The sequence below is a fragment of the Paroedura picta genome, chromosome 4, assembly GCF_049243985.1.
Source record: "Paroedura picta isolate Pp20150507F chromosome 4, Ppicta_v3.0, whole genome shotgun sequence".
In the NCBI taxonomy this organism is placed as follows: Eukaryota; Metazoa; Chordata; class Lepidosauria; order Squamata; family Gekkonidae; genus Paroedura; species Paroedura picta.
In genome coordinates, this window is record NC_135372.1 from 113949101 (window position 1) to 113969683 (window position 20583).

The window sequence follows — 20583 nt, forward strand, 5'->3', positions numbered from 1 at the left end:
GAAGCCCTCCCATTGTTGCCCCCATAAGCACCAAGAATACAGAGCATCCCTGCCCCAGAATCAGTGTTCCATCTATACATTGTGGCTAATAGCTACTGATGCTGGTCTATTTGGTCTCCTCTTGGAGCTCTCTTACACTCCTTCCTACAGGAGTGAGTTCCATGTGATTATTTATTTGTTTATTTGATTTCTATACCATCCTTCCATAAGGCTCAGGGTGGTTTGCATACAACATGGGGGATACAGTATTTCTTTACTGTTCAGAGTTCCACAGACCTTTGGAAACATAACAGCTTGATATGTCTTTCCCCCCAAAAAATATTAAAAGATAGAGGCAAGATGAATAGGCTCATCTTGTGGAACAGACAAAATAATAACAAACAAGATGACTAAACTGAAGCTTCAGTGCGAAAGCAGAGTGATCCAGAGCTAAGAAGAGTCCTTGGCTCAATTATCACAACTGCCACAAACTTTCATGTGGCTTTAGCCATGCCTCTTGTAGCCTCAAGATACACTCCAACTGTAAGATGGGGATAAGATTTGGATGAAGAGGCACCAAATAATGCCATATTTAGGTAGCTATGAATAATTCTGAATCCATTTTTTTGAGTATTTTGAATAATTCCTAATATTTGGTGTCCCATTAATTCCTGTAGAAAGCAGGCTACACTGCCTACAATAGAAGGAAAGTAAAATCTATGCTTCCAGGAACTTGGCCCGAATTCTTAAGAGAGGAAAGTGGCAGCTGTGGTTCATAGGGTGTGGTCTGACTTCTTGAGAAAGGAAAGTGAAAGCTGTGTCTTGGAAAGCTGCCCTCCCCTGCGGCTCAGGGCGGTTTGCAAAGAACATGAATTGCATGATACAGTACAACATAATGTCATAATAATCATAGAGTCATAGACTGATAGAGTTGGAAGGTACCTCCTGGGTCATCTAGTCCAATCCCTTGCACAATGCAGGAACTCACAACTTGCACAATGTCAATGCGGTATCTGCAACATAGTCATAAAATAATGTAGTTAATATTTATTCAAAGGACTTTTAATCACAGTAAATTTATGGTCGTACTCCCATAATGTATATCTGGTTGGGAGGGGGTTCTGGTAGCCCAATAGGTGTTGTTATTGGCCTCAGCCAAATGCCTGGTGGAAGAGCTCCATTTTTGCAGGCCCTGCAGAACTGTGGTAACTCCGACAGGGCCCGGCTCTCTTCTGGGAGCTCTTGAAGAGTTCAGAAGTGCAGAGGAGAAAGGAGGTTTGCTGATAAAAATGCAGACTGTTAGGCCAACATGGGATAAAATCCAAACAGGAAAACAGGGTTGCGCTTACCTGTAACTGTTGTTTATAAAGTGGTGTTCTATTTATTCACCTGTTCACTTTGTTTATAATCCTCTTGTCTCACTGACACACTAGATAGGTTGCACAGTTAAAACCAGTGTAGATAGAACATAGATTGCTTAGTATTTGCTCATCTCAGAATGCATTGGTGCCAATAACGATCATATGCAGTCATTACAAACGAGTCGTTTTTCTGCAAAGAACTTTGTACATTGCTGTCTATTTTTGTAATGTTTTTCCAAATGAAAGATGCTAATCATTGTTTCTTAACTCCTTAGTAAAGAAAATGACTGGTTCAGTACTGCCATTCGTCAATGACTCTTATCTTGAGGAAATAGGGATTCGGTAAGGGAAACTTTCATTTAACCCAATTTCTTATGTGTGTTTTAAGTAGTTATGAATAAAAACTCAAGGAAGTTGTCTCTCCCCTCCCTTATATGTGTGTGTGTGTGTGTGTGTCTGTGAGAGAGAGAAGGGGGTGAAAGGGAAAGGGAGAACTCAAGAGTGTCATTAACATGTTCTTTAATATCCTGTCCTTCTTATTATGCTATGTCCTGATGATTATTTGGCTGCAAGAAGTAAACCTTTCCGTGCTGTTGGCTCCTTCCTCCAGCCCACTCTGACTGCTGGAAAGGCATGACCAGGGGAAGATGTACCCTTGGAAACAGGAGCTCGGGGGGTGGGGGGTTACATTAAGGAGGATAGTCAGGCAAGATAACCCCTGCTTCCTTTTTTGGCTGTGAAAGAGTTGCAGAATACAACCCATTATTAGGCCATTTTCAGCTCATGTGGACTGCAGCAGAATATAACACAGGTTACAATCGAATTCAAAGAGAGGGAGAGGTTTTCCTCAAGAGTCAGATGATGATGAGGATGATGTCATCCGTTTAGTCGTGTCCGACCCTTGGCAATTCTACAGGAAAGTCTTCTCCATGTGGCCCTGTCTCTGACTGCTTCTTTTAGTTGGTTCATGGTCATTCCTGTATCGGCTTTGATCGTGTCGAGCCAATGGATCCTTTGGCGACCACGTTTCCTTCTGCCTCTGACCATGCAAAGCATTAAGATTTTTCTAGCGAGTTTGATTGCGTGATGTGTCCAAAGTAAGGCCCATTATGCATTGGCTGTACTGCCTGCATTGGCGGCAGCAGCGCTTCGGGGAAAATCCCCGATAACGCTTGCTGCCACTGCCAGTGTGGGCGCCTCCCGGCCCAGGGCTATGGAAGGCCCATGTTAAGCAAACGTGGGATCTTCCGTAGCTTCCTGGGTAAGCCGGGGCTGCGGTGGGTCGGCGTTGTGCATAATCTCCAGCACCAGGCCTGTCGGCCCGACCCTACAGTGTCCCTTAAGGGACACCGCATGCCCCTGCCGGGGCAGGGGCGACCCCCTGGCCCCACCAGTGTGTGTGGAGGCGGCCTGGCCCCTCCCCACCTCCCCCACCCCCACTGCTTCACTTACCTTGGCCGGCAGCAATCTGGCCCTCCTGGCTCCAGTGTTAAGCGCATGCATGCTACGGCGGGGCATCATGCCCCACCACAACAGCACAGCGCTAGCGCGGGGAAGCTTATCCAGTGCTGCATGTTTACCTCCAACATACTGTCTTGTCCACTTTGAGAATCCGCTGAAGCATGCTTGTGCCATGAAAAATTAATGCTACAGCTTATTGTTTAGTTTTACAAATGCTGTAATATTTAATTACTACATACCTCCTTCCACTATAGTAGTAGGAACACATTCAATTTTATTGCATTCTTAGAGTATTACTAGACTTGTTAAATGAAGTACTGAGATCATAGTTTTTTTCACTAGGGAAGAAGAAGCGTCTAGCTTTTATCAGTGTACCAGTGGAGAAGTCTGTTTTAAAAATGGGCAGGGCACAAGATGACCCCCTCACCTGCTATCTCCATGGGTGCATCATGGGGGGATCAGCTCCATTGCCAGGGAAAGTGGTGGGGCTGCAGTGGATGCGGTGGGCCTTTTCAGTCCCCTCCATGCAATGAGGCCACCATGGAGAGGAGCAGGGTGCCTGCAGGGAGCATGGGCAGCCTTCCCTGCCACTCCACAGTCGCAAGATGGCCCCAGAGAGGGCTTCGGGCCCTTGTGAATGCCCCCCACATGGTGAGGACAGCATGAAGAGTGGGATGGGTGCAAAGAGCATGGACATGCTGGACCATTCTTGCCACTGCTGGCTTTCCTAGTCCCCGCGGCAGCTGCCACCCTTTTTAGCCCCGCCAGCAGTGAGAAGGTATACATCATCATCAGAAGTATCCTTCACATTTTATGTGCTATGATGATTATGGTGATGAATTGTAATATATATCCAAATTTCCTTTTCTCATGTCAGCAAATATTTAATACAGATTGTGGCTAGAAGAGGGAAACAATGCATATGCAGAAAAATGGATTTTAGTGTTATAGTAAAGTGTCTTCAGAATAAATATTTTTTCTTCATTGGGTTGTCACAGTTGAAAAAAGAATGGTAACTTCCAAATATGTTGACAATCCTTTATTAAAATTGATACAGAAACACTAACAGTCCTAACAGTTAACACTTTACCTTAATTTAAAATACACTGTAAGGTAAAACTATAAGCTGTTTTTTTAACCGTTTTTAGACTACCACAGAGAACAATCGTTCTTCTCTGTCTGCGCAAGCTGGAACAAACTCATGTTGACATAATGAAGGTGAGTTAAGATGCTACAATAATCCATAACAAAACACAAAAAATTAATAGTTTATAGTGTTATCCTAGTTTAAGATGGATATCCTAACAAGGCTAAGAAAATTTGTGGCAGGTATGGACCTCCATGGATTACGGCTCAGAAGTGAGCAGCACTTCAGAAAAGCTCATGCCCAGCACCTATTCTCCTAGTCTTTAAGGGGCTACTGGATTCTTTTTTTTTTTCTATCCTAAATGGAGTAACATCTCTGGATTCAATAGACTTTAAAGGGTACAGCTGTGTTTAGGCTGTCATAGTAAAGATTGTATTCAGTCATCTTTTTTCCTTATGACGCCTACTCAACAGCAGATGTTACTGAATTCAGAGCAATCCAGGTTTAGCAATCCCTACCTCTCAGCCACAGGACCTCTTTCTTGGAGGGGTTGAGTTTCAGGCAACTGCTGGAACCATTCACTCTCAGGGGCACCAGAGAGAAAGAGGAAGGAGGCTCTGCATATTTGTCCTGCTGGTTTTATTTGTGGGTTATCTTTTTGTTTGTTTGTTTTATTCAGCAACATTTTTAGGACATTTTTTCAAAACAGGTTATCTGCATTAATGGCAGATTTTTAAAATTAGGTTCGACAACCTCGATATAACTTCTGTGTTGTGAGCTATTCATCCAATTGATGTATATGTTTAGCTATTAAACAGCCTTACATTTTAATTATCCTGTGTCTTAATTTTTGGGGGTATGAAATGTGAAAAAGAATTTTGGGGTCTGTCCATTTACTTGAAAATAACACAATTTTTGTACTTTTAAATTTTTGTACACCTTTCAGGTATTTAATGATCCAATTCATGGCCATATTGAAATGCATCCTCTTCTCGTTCGAATCATTGATACACCCCAGTTCCAGCGTCTACGATACATTAAACAATTAGGTGGCACTTACTACGTGTTCCCAGGAGCAACACACAATCGCTTTGAACATTCCCTTGGGTAAGTAGGTGTCAGGATCAATCCCTGCTCTTTGCCATGCTTGAGTTTTCAGTGAACCTAAGGGACTCCATCTTGGAGTGCTGTGCCTTTGCAGAAACATTCCCATGTAACCAGAATGCTTATGCCTGTAGTTTTCCTTCAATTCCCCCCCTTCTTTGATCCTTGCATTTTCACACCGCATAGCCCCCCTGCTGTGAAACAATGTTGCCCAGTTCCTGTAAACATCTTATCTGCTAGCCCGAGGTGCCGGCCTGACCAAGGCCGTGCTAACTTCAACACCTTGGCCTGGGATGGCAGCTGGGTGAGGGGTTCCCCCCTCCCTTGGGAACGTTTGGGTTTCGGCGGGAGAATTGTATTGAAACTGCTTGCTTCCTGATATTGGTCTTGACTTCGAATGTTATAGTGTTCAGAGCTACTTCCAATTAAAGCTTTCTTTCTATAGAAGTTTGTTTGTGAGTTTTGTCTGCGCTTGACAGTAGGTACCCTCTTCGTTCTCTGTAGATATTCTGTGTATTCGTTTCTACTGAATTGGTGTACTTGGCCACCTGACTCATATTACTGATATTCACAGGCACAGCCTGTTCTTAGAATCATAGAGTTGGAAAGGGCCAAGCAGGCTACCTAGTCCATCCCTCGCTCACCATTGCTTCAAGACCACCAGTGAGGGCAGCTAATTTCACTGCTGAACTCCTCTGTGAAATTTTTTCCCCTGGCTTTTAACCAGTACCATTCTACATGCAGCTTATACCCATTACTGTAGATCCTATACTCTGCTGCCAGCAGGAACCGCTCCTTGCCCTCCTCCAAGTGACAACCTTTTAGATACTTAAAGAGAGTGATCCTGTCCCCTCTCAATTCTTCGATAACACCAGATTCATTGTAGTATATATAGCAAAAGGAAAGGCACTCTTTAGCATAATGGGCTTTATATGACACTTCTACAAATCCCTATGGTGAAAGATCCCCATCTATTTTATATGAACATCATATAGCTGTACTGTTTGGTGTTTCTGATTTGTTTGTTTTAGTCTGGCTAGATATGTACCCCTAAGTGTGGAAGAGGAATGTATAAGATAGTATAGGATCTACAGTAATGGGTATAAGTTACAAGCCTTGTCAATGTACCAGGGGGAAAAAACCACACCTCTAGCTCATATCTTATTGACTGATTTCTGTCCTGCTGAACTTACCCTGGCTAAGAGAATGAGCTATGATCTGTTTCGTGCTCATGGGCTAGGGTTGCCAGGTCCACTTGGGGAAATGCCTGCAGATTTTCAGGGTGGAGGCTGAGGAGGGTGCAGTTTGGGGAGGGGAGGGACTACAGTGGATATAATGCCATAAAACCCACCTTCCAAAGCACCCATTTTCTCCATATGGTTTTCTCTCTCACATGGAGATAAGTTGTAATAGTGGGAGATTTCCAGCTACCAGCTGGAGGTTGACGTCCCACTCTGAGTTTCTATCTGATGTATGGTTATATCAATAAAAAGTTTTGTTCTTGTTTGTTATTGGGATAATTATTATTACTACTCAGTCGATCTGTACAAATTATGTGACTTTGCATCTTAAGCATGTGATACAACACTGGATGTGGGAGTACCTCTCATGTGCCATTCGTGGCTCACGTTGATTTGGTTGACTTATCCCAGACTTGAATTGTACTCCTCGGAGTTGCCCCTCCCATCTTGCTGTGTCTGGTGTTTCCCAGCCCTCTGCATATCAGAGGGTTCTTTACAGCGCAAGTGTGTTGTCTATGTCCTAGCTTGGTATGCTAAACAAGCCCACTAGCTTATAAACAGTCCTGCTAATTCTTCAACAGCTGTGTGTTGCCCAGACATACTGTCACTTGTTTTCACACTGTTACTGATCAAACGAAGATGGTGGTTGGCACCTAAAATATGATCATTTGGGGGTGGGTGGAGGCCGAGAAGTAAAAAGGTATAACTACCCTGTTTTTTCTGGACAATATAGTCTTCAGTGATGATTACCTGCCTATGATCTCCTTTTGAATGTATCCTGCTTTTCTTCAATAAAGTCTAACATTAGTTTTACCTCATGACTGACACTTCTGTGAGAATTCTTGGACCGCACTCCTAGGGTCGTGACTGTACCCTTGTGCATCCCCTTCTCCCATCTGTGAAGCACAAGAACCACGTGCTTAGGTGCAACAAAATAATTTGTAGTGTTTAAGATTAAAATTTTGCTAATTCATTATGGACATATTTTGCTCTGAAGCAATATTATCCAATATTACCAACTTTTCCGAACTAGTCCCTCGTTGTGTGAATAGGTGGAGAGGATTTATGGTTGCAAATGATAGGCTAACAAACTTTCACAACTGGATTTTAGTTCAGAATGTGTAAACATCTCACAAATATGCTACAACTATGACCTGTCAAGTTATTTTTTAAAGTCATAAATTCAACAAGTAGAGATCTGTACTTCTTGTGACAGGGTTGGCCATCTAGCAGGCTGCTTGGTCCGAGCACTGCAGCAGCGACAACCAGAGCTGGATATCAATCAGAGAGATCTTTTATGTGTTCAGATTGCTGGTCTTTGTCATGATCTGGGTAAGCCATTTTCCCTGGATTGTATACAGTGTAACATACAATATAATTTATATGCAGTGTACCGTATGAAGAAATATATTGGCAATTTTTAGGCTATGTTGACATTCATGTATTTGTTTTGCTTCATTTATACCTCATCTTTCTCCGCAGTGGGGATCTAAAGTGGTTGATGTCATTCTCTGTCTTGCAACAGCCCTGTGAGGTAGGCTAGGCTGAGAGCATATGACTGGCCCAAGGTCATCCAGCTTCGATGGCAGAGTGGCAATTTGAACCAGGGCCTCCCAGATCCTAGTTTAATATTCTAACCATTGTGCAATGCTGTTCCTTTGAAGTTGTTCATCAGTATTACTATATCTTTAGAAATTAAAAGTAGTTTTAATAGGTAATATTAACAGGAAAAAGAGTCTTAACACGTCTGTCGTCCCACATGATCATGAAAGGCCATTTACACAAGCCCTGCATGACAAGGCTTTCTCTGTGTTGTGCTTCTTCAGGTTGTGGACGGTGCTGCTACACATGCTTGAATGCTGCCAATGAGAGGAACTCTCAGCAGACTACATTAGCATGCCAGGGAGATGACCCCTTTCAATGAAATGCCAATTTTCTGCATGATCCAAGTAGAGCAGAATTGAGTTCCTTATTTAAGCCTCATGTCTGAATTCCTCAAGCCAGACTTGGAAGCAAAATATTGACTGAGGGGAAAGAAAGCAAAAGCTAAAAACACAATTACCTAATAATTTGTTTTAGTGTAATTATGCACTGACCTGTCTTTATGCATGTAAAATGCTACAAATCCAGGAATTATGATTGGAATGAAAAAATATTTCAAATATTTTGAATGTTAGTTTGAATCCAGCACCTCTTGCCTTCAAGACATAGAAAGGAAGACTTGTGATATACAAACTCAGTCCTTCTGTCTATGTATCTTATCTTTTTATTCAACCTGCAGGAGAACGTAGTTGGAGCTGTATACGTGCATAACAAAATCAATAATCTGATGTTCTTGAGTCCTGTATGGTTTTTAGCCAATTAAGAGGCCTAGCTAACAGTGTAAAGCAGGTAGAACTTGGAGATGGGACAGCACCAGATGTTTTCTGCATCACATAGAGGACAACAAAAGATAGCCAAGGTCTAAACAACTGGAAGGTTTCCCATTGAGAGAGCCAATTTTACTGTATAAAAAGGCATTGGTATAGTCAAGAGGAATATAAAAATCAGTATGCTAAACAAGTGTACATCATACCTGTGATACACAAATGAATTGCACACTCCTTCCTTTTTAGGACATGGGCCATTCTCACATATGTTTGATGGAAGATTCATCCCACTTGCAAATCCAAAAGCCCAGTGGAAGGTGGGTATGCTGCATTTAGATTGGAACCTTTTGTGCATGTATACACACACACACACACACACACACACACAAGGAATGTTTGTATTAGGATTATGTGCTGTCATGTGGTGGTGTGAAAAAAGCAGAAGTGCATGGATCTCTGAATTGTTCTTTCAAGAAAAATGACCGTAGGATCTTGAAGATACATAGACATACTTCTGTTGGTTTATGAAATTTTTAACTCTTCTTTCAGAGGTTATGTACCTCAAATGCATTTTTCTAGAACATATTTTGTTTCTTTGACTTTGCTGCTTTGTTTGCTGTCTGAATGTTTCCAATTTCAGCCTTACCAAAATTGTTCAAATATTTTGTTATTTTGCAGGATTGTGAAATACCGTTAGAAACTTTAGCAGTTGACAAGGGAGAACTGCATTCTCTCATCCTTTGGTCATTGTGCAACTTGCTGTGACCACTGAGGAAAGCTGTGTAGAATTTTTTCCTACCCACACTTACCCCCTCCTTCTGAGTTTTTAATAATTCAAACACACCTCACTTATTCAGTGTTAGAAAAGCGTCCTTTCAACATGTGCATGTTTAAAGTGAAGCAAAGACAGGCTGCAATAATGAAATTAATCATTTATATATGCTACAAGAGTCCTCTTGACGTAAGGAGCTAAAATCCTGGGTACCATTGTTATGTTTACAGAGATTGTATTGTTAATTGGGTGTGTTTTCTTTTGCAAGGTGAGCCAGTTTGGTGTACTAGTTAAGAATGTGGACTTCTAATCTAGTAAGCCGGGTTTGATTCCCTGCTCTGGCCACATGCAGCCAGCTGGGTGACCTTGGGCTCACCACAGCGCTGCTAAAGCTGTTCTGACTGAGCAGTGATATCAGGGCTTTCTCAGCCTCACCCACCTCACAGGGTGTCTGTTGTGGGGAGAGGAAAGGGGAGGTGATTGTAAGCCGCTTTGAGACTCCTTCAGGTAAAGAAAAGTGGCATATAAGAACCAAGTATTCTTCTTTTAATTATGGGCATTAATTATGGGCAGAACACAGTTCTGTTTTTATTTGTTTGTTTTATTTTGCAGCATGAACAGGCTTCTGTAAAGATGTTTGAGTACTTGATTGATTCCAATAATCTGAAAACAGACATGAAGCATTATGGTCTCTGTCTGCCTGAAGATGTAGAGTTTATCAAAGAACAAATAGGAGGTCCCACAAAAATCAATGACTCCTCAGTGAGTATCTTTCTCTCGCTCTGGATATTAACAGTATTAAGTGCTATTCAGTTTAGTATCTGAATGAATGAATGAATTATTATGCTCATAGAACAGCACAAAAATATATACATTACTACCAGAAATAGTTGCAATATTTTAGTAAACTAGTCTTTGCTATTTCTAAGGGACGAGACCCTAAAGGGAAAAGGAGAAGGAATTTGTGGTAGATATTTGTAGACAAGTGTATTTTACTCAGATACTTGTGCTTGGGTTGTACAGGGGTCCCCAGCCTTTTTGAGCCTTCTGTGTACCTTTGGAATTTTGACAGTGTGATGCACACAGCCACAACATGGCTGCCATAGGAGGTGGAGGCAGCCACAAAATGGCTGCTGCAACTTCTTTCACTTAGTGAAAATTCTTGTGGCATAGTGGCAGCTGCTCTCACAGCACTGTTTTTAAAAATCTGCACAGCCAGTCTGATCTCCAATGGCCAATCAGAAGCCTTGCTAAGCAAAACCACCACTTTGCCTCACCCACTTTCTGAAGACATTTGGTGAGTAAGAGAAAAGGCATCAGAAGAAGCTACAGGTGTGTCATTGGGGACCCCTAGTCTAGTGCTGGAACACATTCTGTGTAAGAAATTCCAGGTTCAGTTCCTGACAATCCAGTTAATAGATCTCTGGTAACAAAGCTATAATGTATATTTGAATTAGACTTAGAGGAGCTGATGCTATGAAGCAGACCATAGTCATGGGATGGACAAACGGTCTAACCCAGTATAAGGATACACCATGTTTTTACTTTCACAGGGAAGCCAGGTTGATCTGCAGTAAAACAGCCAGATTTGAGTCCAATAGCACCTGAGAGACCAACAAGATTTTTGGGTATAATCTTTTGAAAGTCAAAGCTTCCTTTGTCAGATATGAGTGTGAATCAATTCACCTTCCAGGCTAGTTGGCAGAAACAAAGTATGAAATCTTTGTACAAATCAGTGTGACTTACAATGCGTGGCGTAACTTCTTGTAAGAGCAGATTGAAGTCTGTAAACGATCGTAGGGATTTTGAACTCAGAAGTTCTAGCGGGCAGAGTATTTGAACAAATAGCAAAAGGTACTTGATACTTGGTGTCAAAAAAGTTGTCCCCCCCCCCGCATCATTGCTGTACTAGCAATAATGGCCTATTTCACAATGTACAAAACTATTAGTAGAGTTGCTTAGAAATCCTGTTTTGATATCAATTTGGTGCTTACTGTAACCACTAATATAGTTTTTGTTCGGTTTGCTTGTCCTGTCTTCTAGTGGCCTTACCGTGGACGATCTAAAGAGAAGAGCTTTCTTTATGAAATTGTGGCTAACCAAAAAAATGGCATTGATGTAGATAAATGGGATTACTTTGCCAGGTATTGACTTTTTTTTTGTTCAAACAGAATTTTGAAAGATTTTTGTTACAGTTTTCCTTACAGACAAATCCATTTTCATAAAAATTTCCCATTAAAGTAAATAACAGTGTGATAAGAATTTATTAGAAAGAAAAGAAAAATTAATACATATTTGCACATAATTCATTGTACAAAACACATGGTCACCATTATCTAGTAAGCTTCTCATGGGAAAGAAAAATATCCATTATTTAACCTTTCCCGTCCCATTAATAATGCTGATCTTTGAGTATTGACTACTTCTGAAATGTTTTTAGGGATTGTCATCATCTTGGAATCCAGAACAATTTTGACTATAAGCGCTTCATGAAATTTGCTCGGGTCTGTGAAGTCGATGGTGAAAAGCATATTTGTACCCGTGATAAGGTAAGCTCAATAATAGAAGAAAGTAGCATATCAGGTATGATGTTACATTCTTGGTGGCAGTGTGAAGGAGGAGTATGCATTCGGCTCTAGCTGAGCAGGGGGGAAAAACCAAAAATACCTTCTTGCTCTTTTTGAATGAATAAATAAACAAAGATCTCCATATATTCTGAAAATATTTGGGATTTTTCAGGACTGCTGAGTATCTGAAGTTAAAGGGTGTTTGAAGAGATTGCAAGCCATTTAAATACCTTGAGAGTTCACTTCTGACTTGTAAAAGGCATTTAAAGGGACCGTGTTCCCTTTACATGCCTTTTTCTCTCTTACATTGAAACTAGTATAGGATGGGAACACCTTTTTGGGAGGCTGATAGAATTGCACCCCCTGATCCAATGTTTTTTAAACTTGGGGAATTTTTTGAGGAGAGGCACCAGCAGCTATGCTGAGAATTTGGTGCGTCTACCTAGAATCATAGAGTTAGAAGGGGCCATAGGCTATCTGGTCCAACTCCCTTTCAGTGCAGGATCACCCTAAAAAAAAATAGATTCCCGAATACCCCCGAATTGAGTCCCCAATATATCCTATGAAGACTATTGACTATAATGGTCCCCATAGGGTGTAATGGAGCCAAATCCTAATACCATGTCAATATTGGGATTCTGAAATATCAAAAAATACAAAGATTTTTTGGTTCAATATCCCTGAACCCAAAAAATGCCCACACTAATTTTTTAGTGCCTGACATTTTCATTGTCAGAATTGATGCCCAAGATATGAGGTAGAATGTTCACTTTCCTATTCAATCTATTAAAGGAAACAAGGCCTCTTGCAGAAGAATTCTTTTGCTGTTGAGGAACTTTTCATTTTTTAAAGGAATCTTTTATTTTGTGTTGCAGTCTTCATCATGCGTATGAAGACCCATTGAACTCATTAGGACCTACTCCCAAGGAAACAAAGTTAGGGTCATATTGCATTTTATTCAGAAATCAACATCTGCTGAGGAACCAAGTAGACACAGTTGATTAAACATGTACTGATACTAGTTCTTACTTGTACAAAAAGTTTCTTTAGACACCCTCTTGCTTCTCTAAAGATGGGCTTTGGATCTGTGCTATCCACTCCCAGACGTCTACTTTGAGGCACAAGCATTTGTGGGAAAAGTTTTTTCATTGTCTTTTGTGTAGCCCGAGGGTCCTCCTTGGCAAACTGCTATTTCCCAAGCGGTGTGAACAAGATGCCTGGTATTTGCCGTGAATCATCCATTGTCTTAGCACCGTGTTCTAAGTATAGAAGCTAGTTAAAAGGCAGGTTTTATCTTGGACTCTAGGAAGTTGGAAATTTATATGACATGTTCCATACCCGTAACTGCCTGCATCGCAGAGCCTATCAGCACAAGGTGGGCAACATCATTGAAACCATGTAAGTTGGGGTTGATGGGATGTGGGATGGGGCCTGGTGTTAGTCTCGATGATACGAACATGAATTTGCAAATTTATTCAGATTTTATCAATTTCTTTGTTTTTAGATGGTACACATGTATTTCATAGCAGGCCCCAACTTAGAAGAGGCATTCCACCTTGTGTGTGGGTGAAGGGAGATTGATGCCTACAAACTGCAGTTTTTAGAAGTACTTGTATTGAAAGTATGTTTCAAAATGGGTTGTTCAATTTAATCAGGGTGGAGTTGCCGTTGATCACAAGGCTTTTATTTAATTAATTTCACTAGGGAATCAGTTGGAGGGCGGAACTCAACTTCTAGGGTGTTTCGGGAAGCCAAATAGGTGAATTACCACTTTTCACAAATCATTGTTGGAAGAGAATTTTGCTGAATGTTGAAATAAAAAGACAAATAATCTTAATCTGAGCTACTGCCACCTTTATCTCCACTTTGCTTATTTCTAGCGGTCATGATTTAGGAAAGTAATGTTTTAAAATTAGTTGAAATCTTTGATCGTAAGTAATATTGAAGTTGAGAATTCATAGCACATGTTTCAATCCAGGATTACAGATGCTTTCTTAAAGGCTGATAAGTATATCAAGGTAAAGGGCTCCAATGGAAAAGAATACCACCTCTCTACAGCAATAGACGATATGGAAGCTTACACTAACCTAACAGGTATGGGCAATTGTTAATGATATCTGATAGTCAAAAGCAGTGGTCCCCAATCTTTTTATCAGTGAGGACCAGTCAACGCTTGACAATGTTACTGAGGCCTGGGGGGGGGGGGAGTAGTCTTTTGCCGAGGGACGTTGCTGCCGTCGCCTGAGCCCCTGCTCCATTTGCTTTTCCACCGGCACCCCTGACTTCCAGCCGCCCGCTGGGGAGTGCTGCCGGCAGCACCTGCACAGTGCCATGCCAAGGGGGAGCCCCAGCCATGGTGGCCGCCGGAGAGCACCAAAGGTGAGCCGCCGGCAGAGTGGCAGGGCAGCCCCCGAGGCAGCAGCTGGAGAGGAGAACAACGAAGAGCCGCAGCCCAGTACCAACTGATCCACGGATCGGCACCGGTCCCAGAACCGGGGGTTGGGGACCACTGGTCAAAAACACTGACTTTGGAAAATATCTTATTGATTTCAGGAAAGATTGAGTTTTTATTTGCATATGCAAGCTTCTGATCCCATTTGAGCACAAACACATTGGTTTACTTTTCCACCTGTGTTTTGAAGGTTCAGACTTATAGATAACCCCTAGATTATAGATTACATTTTTCAGATGCTCAAAAGAAAATGCTTGGTAGAGTTTGATTATCATAACATTACATTTGATTGATTTCTGGCAGATGACATCTTTCTGACAATTCTGCGCTCTGATCTGCCAGAGCTGCATGAAGCACAGGAAATTTTGCGTAAAATAGAACGTCGTGATCTCTACAAATTCCTAGGAGAGACTCAACCTAAAGAGGGCAAGGAAATCAAAAAGGTAGACATAGTTATCAAAGTTGCATTGGTTAGGTGTTTTAATTTTCCTATGTTTTTGCCAGCTGCATTAGTCTGCTTTAGGGCTGCCAACTTCAAGGTGGTGGCTCATGATCTGCTTGGGAATTCAACTGATCTCCATGCGACAGAGATCAGTTCACCTAGAGAAAATGGCTGCTTTGAAAAGTGGACTCTGTGGCATTATAATCTGTGGTAAGGGTGGCCAAACTGTGGCTCTCTAGATGCCTGTGGACTACAATGACCCTGAGCCCCTGCTAGCATGCTCATGGTCATTGTAGTCCATCCCTGCTGTATGGCATGATTGTGCCTTTGAAATCCCTCCCTCCCACCCTCCTCATGCTCCATCCCTATGTCCCTCCCTGGAGCTAGCAACCCTAGTCAGCTTGGAGAAAGGTTCTTTGTATTCAGGCTTTATTAGGAGACATCATATACATACTCCAAGTTCTTGTGAATGATGATGCAAAGTATCTTTATTTTTCTGACCTGTACATGTGTAACCTTAAGCTGGACACTTGTTTCACAGCCAAAATTACCCCACAAATGGTAGTCAGGATAATGTAGGAAGGGTGTGGAGTCTGTGCAAACCTGAACTCTTTGGATGAAGTATGGGGTAAAAAATAAACATCTGTTCATGAGAGAAAAGTTTACTTTGCTTTAAAAGCTGTGCTTGTCTGAATCATTGCAGATCAGTTTATATTACTTTTGTTTTGAAAATGTGAATTTACTGATAATCTGATTATACAAAAAAGTGAAAGGCTTTGTTTCCACAGGAACAGTATGATGAATTGCCTGCTGAAGTTGCTGCATCTAAGCCAGCTGCATCCAAGCCAGATAAAGGAATTCAGGATTTGATGGCAGAAGACTTCATAGTTGATGTAATTTTTTTAGAAACACACTTTTCATTATGCTGCTTTGATTTACTTTTGTAGAACATATGGTTTTTACCCTGCAGATGTTCCACTGGGAGAAATTAAACTGTCTCTGCCCTCCCATTCCTACAGCCATTCTTTGTGGCCTGCATATGGCATGAGAAAAAGCCATGTGAGTTGAAGGGCTTCTGTGAAAAAGGGAATTGGTTGAGATCACCTGCCTTCCCTCTTGTGTTAGTAAAACTTCTGTTAGAGACCATTGTAGCAGCAGCATTCTAAGACCTGTGGCGGCATAACTGGTAGGTATCCTCAAGTGGGTAGCCGTGTTGGTCTGAAACAGCACAACCAAACAAAATCAGAGTCCAGTGGCACCTTTAAGACCAACAAAGATTTATTCAAGGTGTGAGCTTTCGAGTGCAAGCACTCTTCCTCAGACTAGGAAGTGTCTGACAAAGGGTGCTTGCACTCGAAAGCTCACACCTTGAATAAATCTTCGTTGGTCTTAAAGGTGCCAATGGATTCTGATTTTGGTTGGTTGGGTATCCTGTGCTCTCTGATATTTTAAACAAGGAACTGAGGACGTAGCAACTGCATTGGAGTCTAGAATAACACTGCCTGCTACTGGTGTGCATTTGGATCTCCCTGAGCCGAAAATATACTGGAAAAAATACGTCACCTAGAATTTGGGGGGGGGGGGGGGGACAATATTTTTGGGAACCAGGAAGATAGGGGGAAACAGCTCCCCCACCTTCTTCTGCAGGGTGATTTAAAGGGATTGTAAAAAAGATCCGGAAATAGCTGAGAGGTAGGTGCTGTTGCTCAGCTGTATTTTGGGGCTTTGCTGGTCCTGGGTTGGAAACGTGCCTGATGTTCAAACAGTAGCTTAAGTACATTTTTTTCTTTGCTTTTTTCCCTATATTGGGCCTAGAGGATTTGCAAAAATTCAGGATTTCTGAAAAATCCAAAATCCAAGTGCTTTGCCAGTATTAGGATCCGGGATTTTTAGAAATCCCAAAATATTTTTGAATCCAGTAGACCCAAATGGGGGGAGGGGGGAGATGGGACCCTGTACTTCTTGATAATGGTTTAAATGATCCCCTCCTGATCATTCTTGTAGGCTGTGGCCTAAGCAATTCTATTTTATATAACAATTCTGTATTATCCTTACGTTCTTCCATGGCTCTTCGTACATGGCCAAATCTTTCTCAAGTACCTGAAGCCTTGACAGCTCTTTCTCTTATCTGTGAATCTTCTACAATATACTTGAACATCTTCCACTAAGTTATTTCTCCCAAGGTACACTCCTGATGCTATTTCTGGCCTGTTCTGGCACAGCTATGCCAGTATCTACATTGGTGTAATATTGGGATGTTTTGTCGGTGTATCTCTGTTATACCGGCATTGGTTTAGTTGTTCCCCTAAGTAGTTTATCAGCTGTCTTTAGAAGAGTGCCTTATGTCCAGACAATAGCTTGATGACATTTTATTTGTTTTGCCTCTGTAAAGGTGATCAACATGAATTATGGAATGAATGAGGAGAATCCTATCAATAATGTTAGTTTCTATTGCAAGTCTGATATCACTAAGGCTATCAAAATTACTAAAGAACAGGTAAGTTTAAAGCTCGGTGGTGAAATGTCTATGAGAAAAGGCATCCCAGTAGTGGTGATGCCATTCTGATAAGAGGTACTGTACTGTGAATATAAGCAAATGCTCATTTAATATTTCTCAGTATCAAACTATGACATTCTTGTTACTCATGTTATTGCAGTGATTCAGAATTTTGTATTTTGGAATGGAGAATCAGGGAATTCATTGAAGAGTTTGCTTTTTCAAAGTGGTATCTATGCTTCTTTTAAATTCTGACCTTCTCTCTTGTTTTTGAGGTTTCAAAGTTTCTGCCGGAGACATTTGCTGAACAGTTGATCAGGGTTTACTGCAAGAGATTGGATAAAGAGAGCCTTGATGTTGCTAGAAAATATTTTGTTCAGTGGTGCATAAGCAAAGATTTTAGTAAACCACGGGTAAGATATTTTTAGTTGACCACAGATTTTGTATTTAGCATGTGTCTTTACCAAATATATATTTTCGATTATTCATTTAAGTAGTTGTAGTCTGCTTTTGCAATAAAATCTGCAACATAGCTTAAAATAAAAATGTGCTTCCCCAGCAAAAGAAGCAGCTGCTGTAGCTGCAAGATTGCTCCTTAAAACTAGTATAATGAAAGAGTAACTCGGCATCAATGAGTGCAGTGTAGTTGCTTCCCTAGTTCTGCTTGAGGATATCATTCTGTAAGTGAGGCAGTACTTGTGGAACAAATATGCATTAGAACCACTCAAATTTGTAAAATGTGTTGATGTTCTGTGCTTGGATTGACAGAGAGAAACTGAGATCTTGCTGAGACTTAACTCTTTTGTCCATCATATGTAAATGTTGCTGGACATTGTTGAGTCTGTTGTTTTGAGTAAGATAAAGGTAAAGGTATCCCCTGTGCAAGCACCCGGTCATGTCTGACCCTTGGGGTGATGCCCTCTAGCGTTTTCTGTTTCTGTTTTGAGTAGTTTGATAGAAACACCCAGTAGGAGTTGAGTGTCTTTTGGCAGTAATAAGTAAACATCTCACTTGCTCTATGTAGTCCCATACTGATGGTTCTTAGATGCTTCCTGTCAAGAGATTTGTAAGTATCACTACATACACCAAAGGAAAGATAGAATTCTTTAAAATCCCAGAAATTGCTTTGGGAAAGGTGATGTCCAGCCCTTATTACTGAATTATAGGGCAAATATCACACACACACACACCATCGCTACCAATAAAGTATAATTCTAGATATAAGCTTTTGTGTGCATGTACTAGATTCACACTTGTTTCCATTTATGGAACAATGTAATACATTCCTCATGCTTTCCTTGCAGTGAGAAGGGAAGGGTCAGTAGCATATCTGTCAATGACTCTAGGTTGGAATTTATCTCCAGATCTTATTGAGTTGAAGACAGGATTTATTTTTTTTTCCTTTGATGTTTTGCTAGGATGGTGATGTGGTTGCCCCTGAACTTACTCCAATGAAAGAAAGCTGGAATTCCAAAAAAGGTGAAAAGTCAGCAGAAAAAAGAGCAACGGATTTCAAAAAGGCTCTTTTCCAACAGACTTAGTGGCTTAAGCTTCTTCCCAGTAACCAGGAGTTTCATGCTACCATTTTTAATGCATGAGTTTGCATAGACAGATTTTATCAAGCTTTACTGCAAATGACAATGTTCCATAAAAGCATTGGTAAAAATATACACAGTGCTTTTAAGAGAAGCTTAATGCTTGCTTAGCAGTGGACACTTTAAAAACTCCCAATTTGTTGTGGCATTCAAATGGAAATTTAACCACTGGCAATGAGAACACTATTGCTTAAGAAGAGTGCCCTCTTTCCCTGCCGGGTTGAATACGCATTAGCGAAGTAAGAACTGATGGCTTCAGAGGCACTTGCAAAATTACATTTAACAATCAAAGGAGGCCAAACAAACATATTATCCTATCACTGACAAACTATTATAGCTTGTTTACCAAGGAAAATACTATAAACTCATGGCTTTTGAGGACTGGGAGAGGGACACACCTATACCATTTGTCTTAAATATGATACTTGGGACAGAAATTTGATGATGATGATTTATTACGGTCATTGATCAGCATCAAAGTATTTTGGCCAATTATACTGTGACTTTTCTCATAATTTGAGGGAAGTGAGTCTATGCTGCTTTAGAGCTTACAGGTTTAAAAAACAAAACAAAAACTTTTAGTGCTTTTTAATGGCCAAAGTCAATACCTGGAAACAAGAAGCCAGTGACATAGTGTTCTTTGATTACATGCTACGGAGGAAATAATTAGTTGAAATAGAGGGACCGGTGGCTGCTTAAAAAAATATATTATGCTACAGGTTTTGTCTTTTCTTTTCTGAAAAGACTGAATGTATTCTTAACTCTTCTATGTTGCCAGGTATATTGATCTTATGTATAAGTTTATGTATGTATAATTCTTCTAAGATATATTCTTTTGGGAAATATTTCTGTGATGTGCACTTTATGCTGCCAAAAATAATGTTTTGTATACTAGAACTATTTCCTGGTGGAGTTTGCTGTCATGTACTGAGATTTAACTCAGGTTTAATTTCTGGATTTATTTCTATTTTTCTCTAAGCCCTTTTTAATGATGATCTGTAGAAAATTTCATAAATCGTTTAAATTTTATGCTTAAAAGTTGTTGTGTGGATTTCTGTTAACTCCAGACATATTAAACACTAGACATAATCCATTGCCGTGTCAAATCCTCCCCTCTTCCCAGCCTACCTTATGTGCTGTGCTTATATGTGGAATAATCTGTCCCTCACTAAGGATCAAGAACAGCAATAGTAGATGGTGTCTCACATAGGGTACAAAATAAATCATGCTAATCTTGACTTCTTCCTTTCCTCACATGCAGGATTTTCCTTCTTTCTTGCTGAGGAGCCCCTTTATTTTCTTCTTAGTTGTTTGTCAGTCAGTAACCTTTTATTGGCATAAAATGTATGACATATAAAAATAGGGTTTAAAATTTCAACAAAATAATAAAATGGGGTTACATAACCAAACAGATCTTAAAATGATTAAATAAACTATAAAAGATAAAATACAAGGTAGCAGCATATTATAAAAGCATCTTAGTTAAAACTCTGGCAACTAAAATGGTTATCTCTGGGTCTTTGTCAGAGAGCAGAAATTGCAAGGTCATAGATTTACTTACAGAAGGCTTGTTTCCCAGCAAAACAACAAAGCTGTCATCCCGACACTGCTCATATAAGGGGCAATCTAACAAAATGTGTGAGACAGAGTCAGGGA

At 40.7% G+C, this 20583-nt stretch overlaps 1 protein-coding gene across 2 annotated transcripts in view; it reads left to right on the forward strand.

The window, feature by feature from the left end:
* SAMHD1 (SAM and HD domain containing deoxynucleoside triphosphate triphosphohydrolase 1) overlaps positions 1-19965 on the forward strand; it is a 22637-nt gene extending 2672 nt beyond the window's left edge. For both annotated transcript variants that reach the window (XM_077335246.1, XM_077335247.1), the window contains exons 2-16: positions 1616-1682; positions 3950-4019; positions 4835-4995; positions 7450-7565; positions 8849-8919; positions 9987-10136; positions 11418-11518; positions 11815-11923; positions 13248-13339; positions 13920-14035; positions 14697-14836; positions 15624-15728; positions 17228-17332; positions 17608-17745; positions 18751-19965. In XM_077335246.1, the coding sequence (XP_077191361.1) occupies positions 1616-1682; positions 3950-4019; positions 4835-4995; positions 7450-7565; positions 8849-8919; positions 9987-10136; positions 11418-11518; positions 11815-11923; positions 13248-13339; positions 13920-14035; positions 14697-14836; positions 15624-15728; positions 17228-17332; positions 17608-17745; positions 18751-18873 (1664 nt within the window). In that variant the 3' untranslated portion in view covers positions 18874-19965. The remainder of the gene's footprint in view (positions 1-1615; positions 1683-3949; positions 4020-4834; positions 4996-7449; positions 7566-8848; positions 8920-9986; positions 10137-11417; positions 11519-11814; positions 11924-13247; positions 13340-13919; positions 14036-14696; positions 14837-15623; positions 15729-17227; positions 17333-17607; positions 17746-18750) is intronic.
* The last annotated feature ends 618 nt before the right edge of the window (positions 19966-20583 follow it).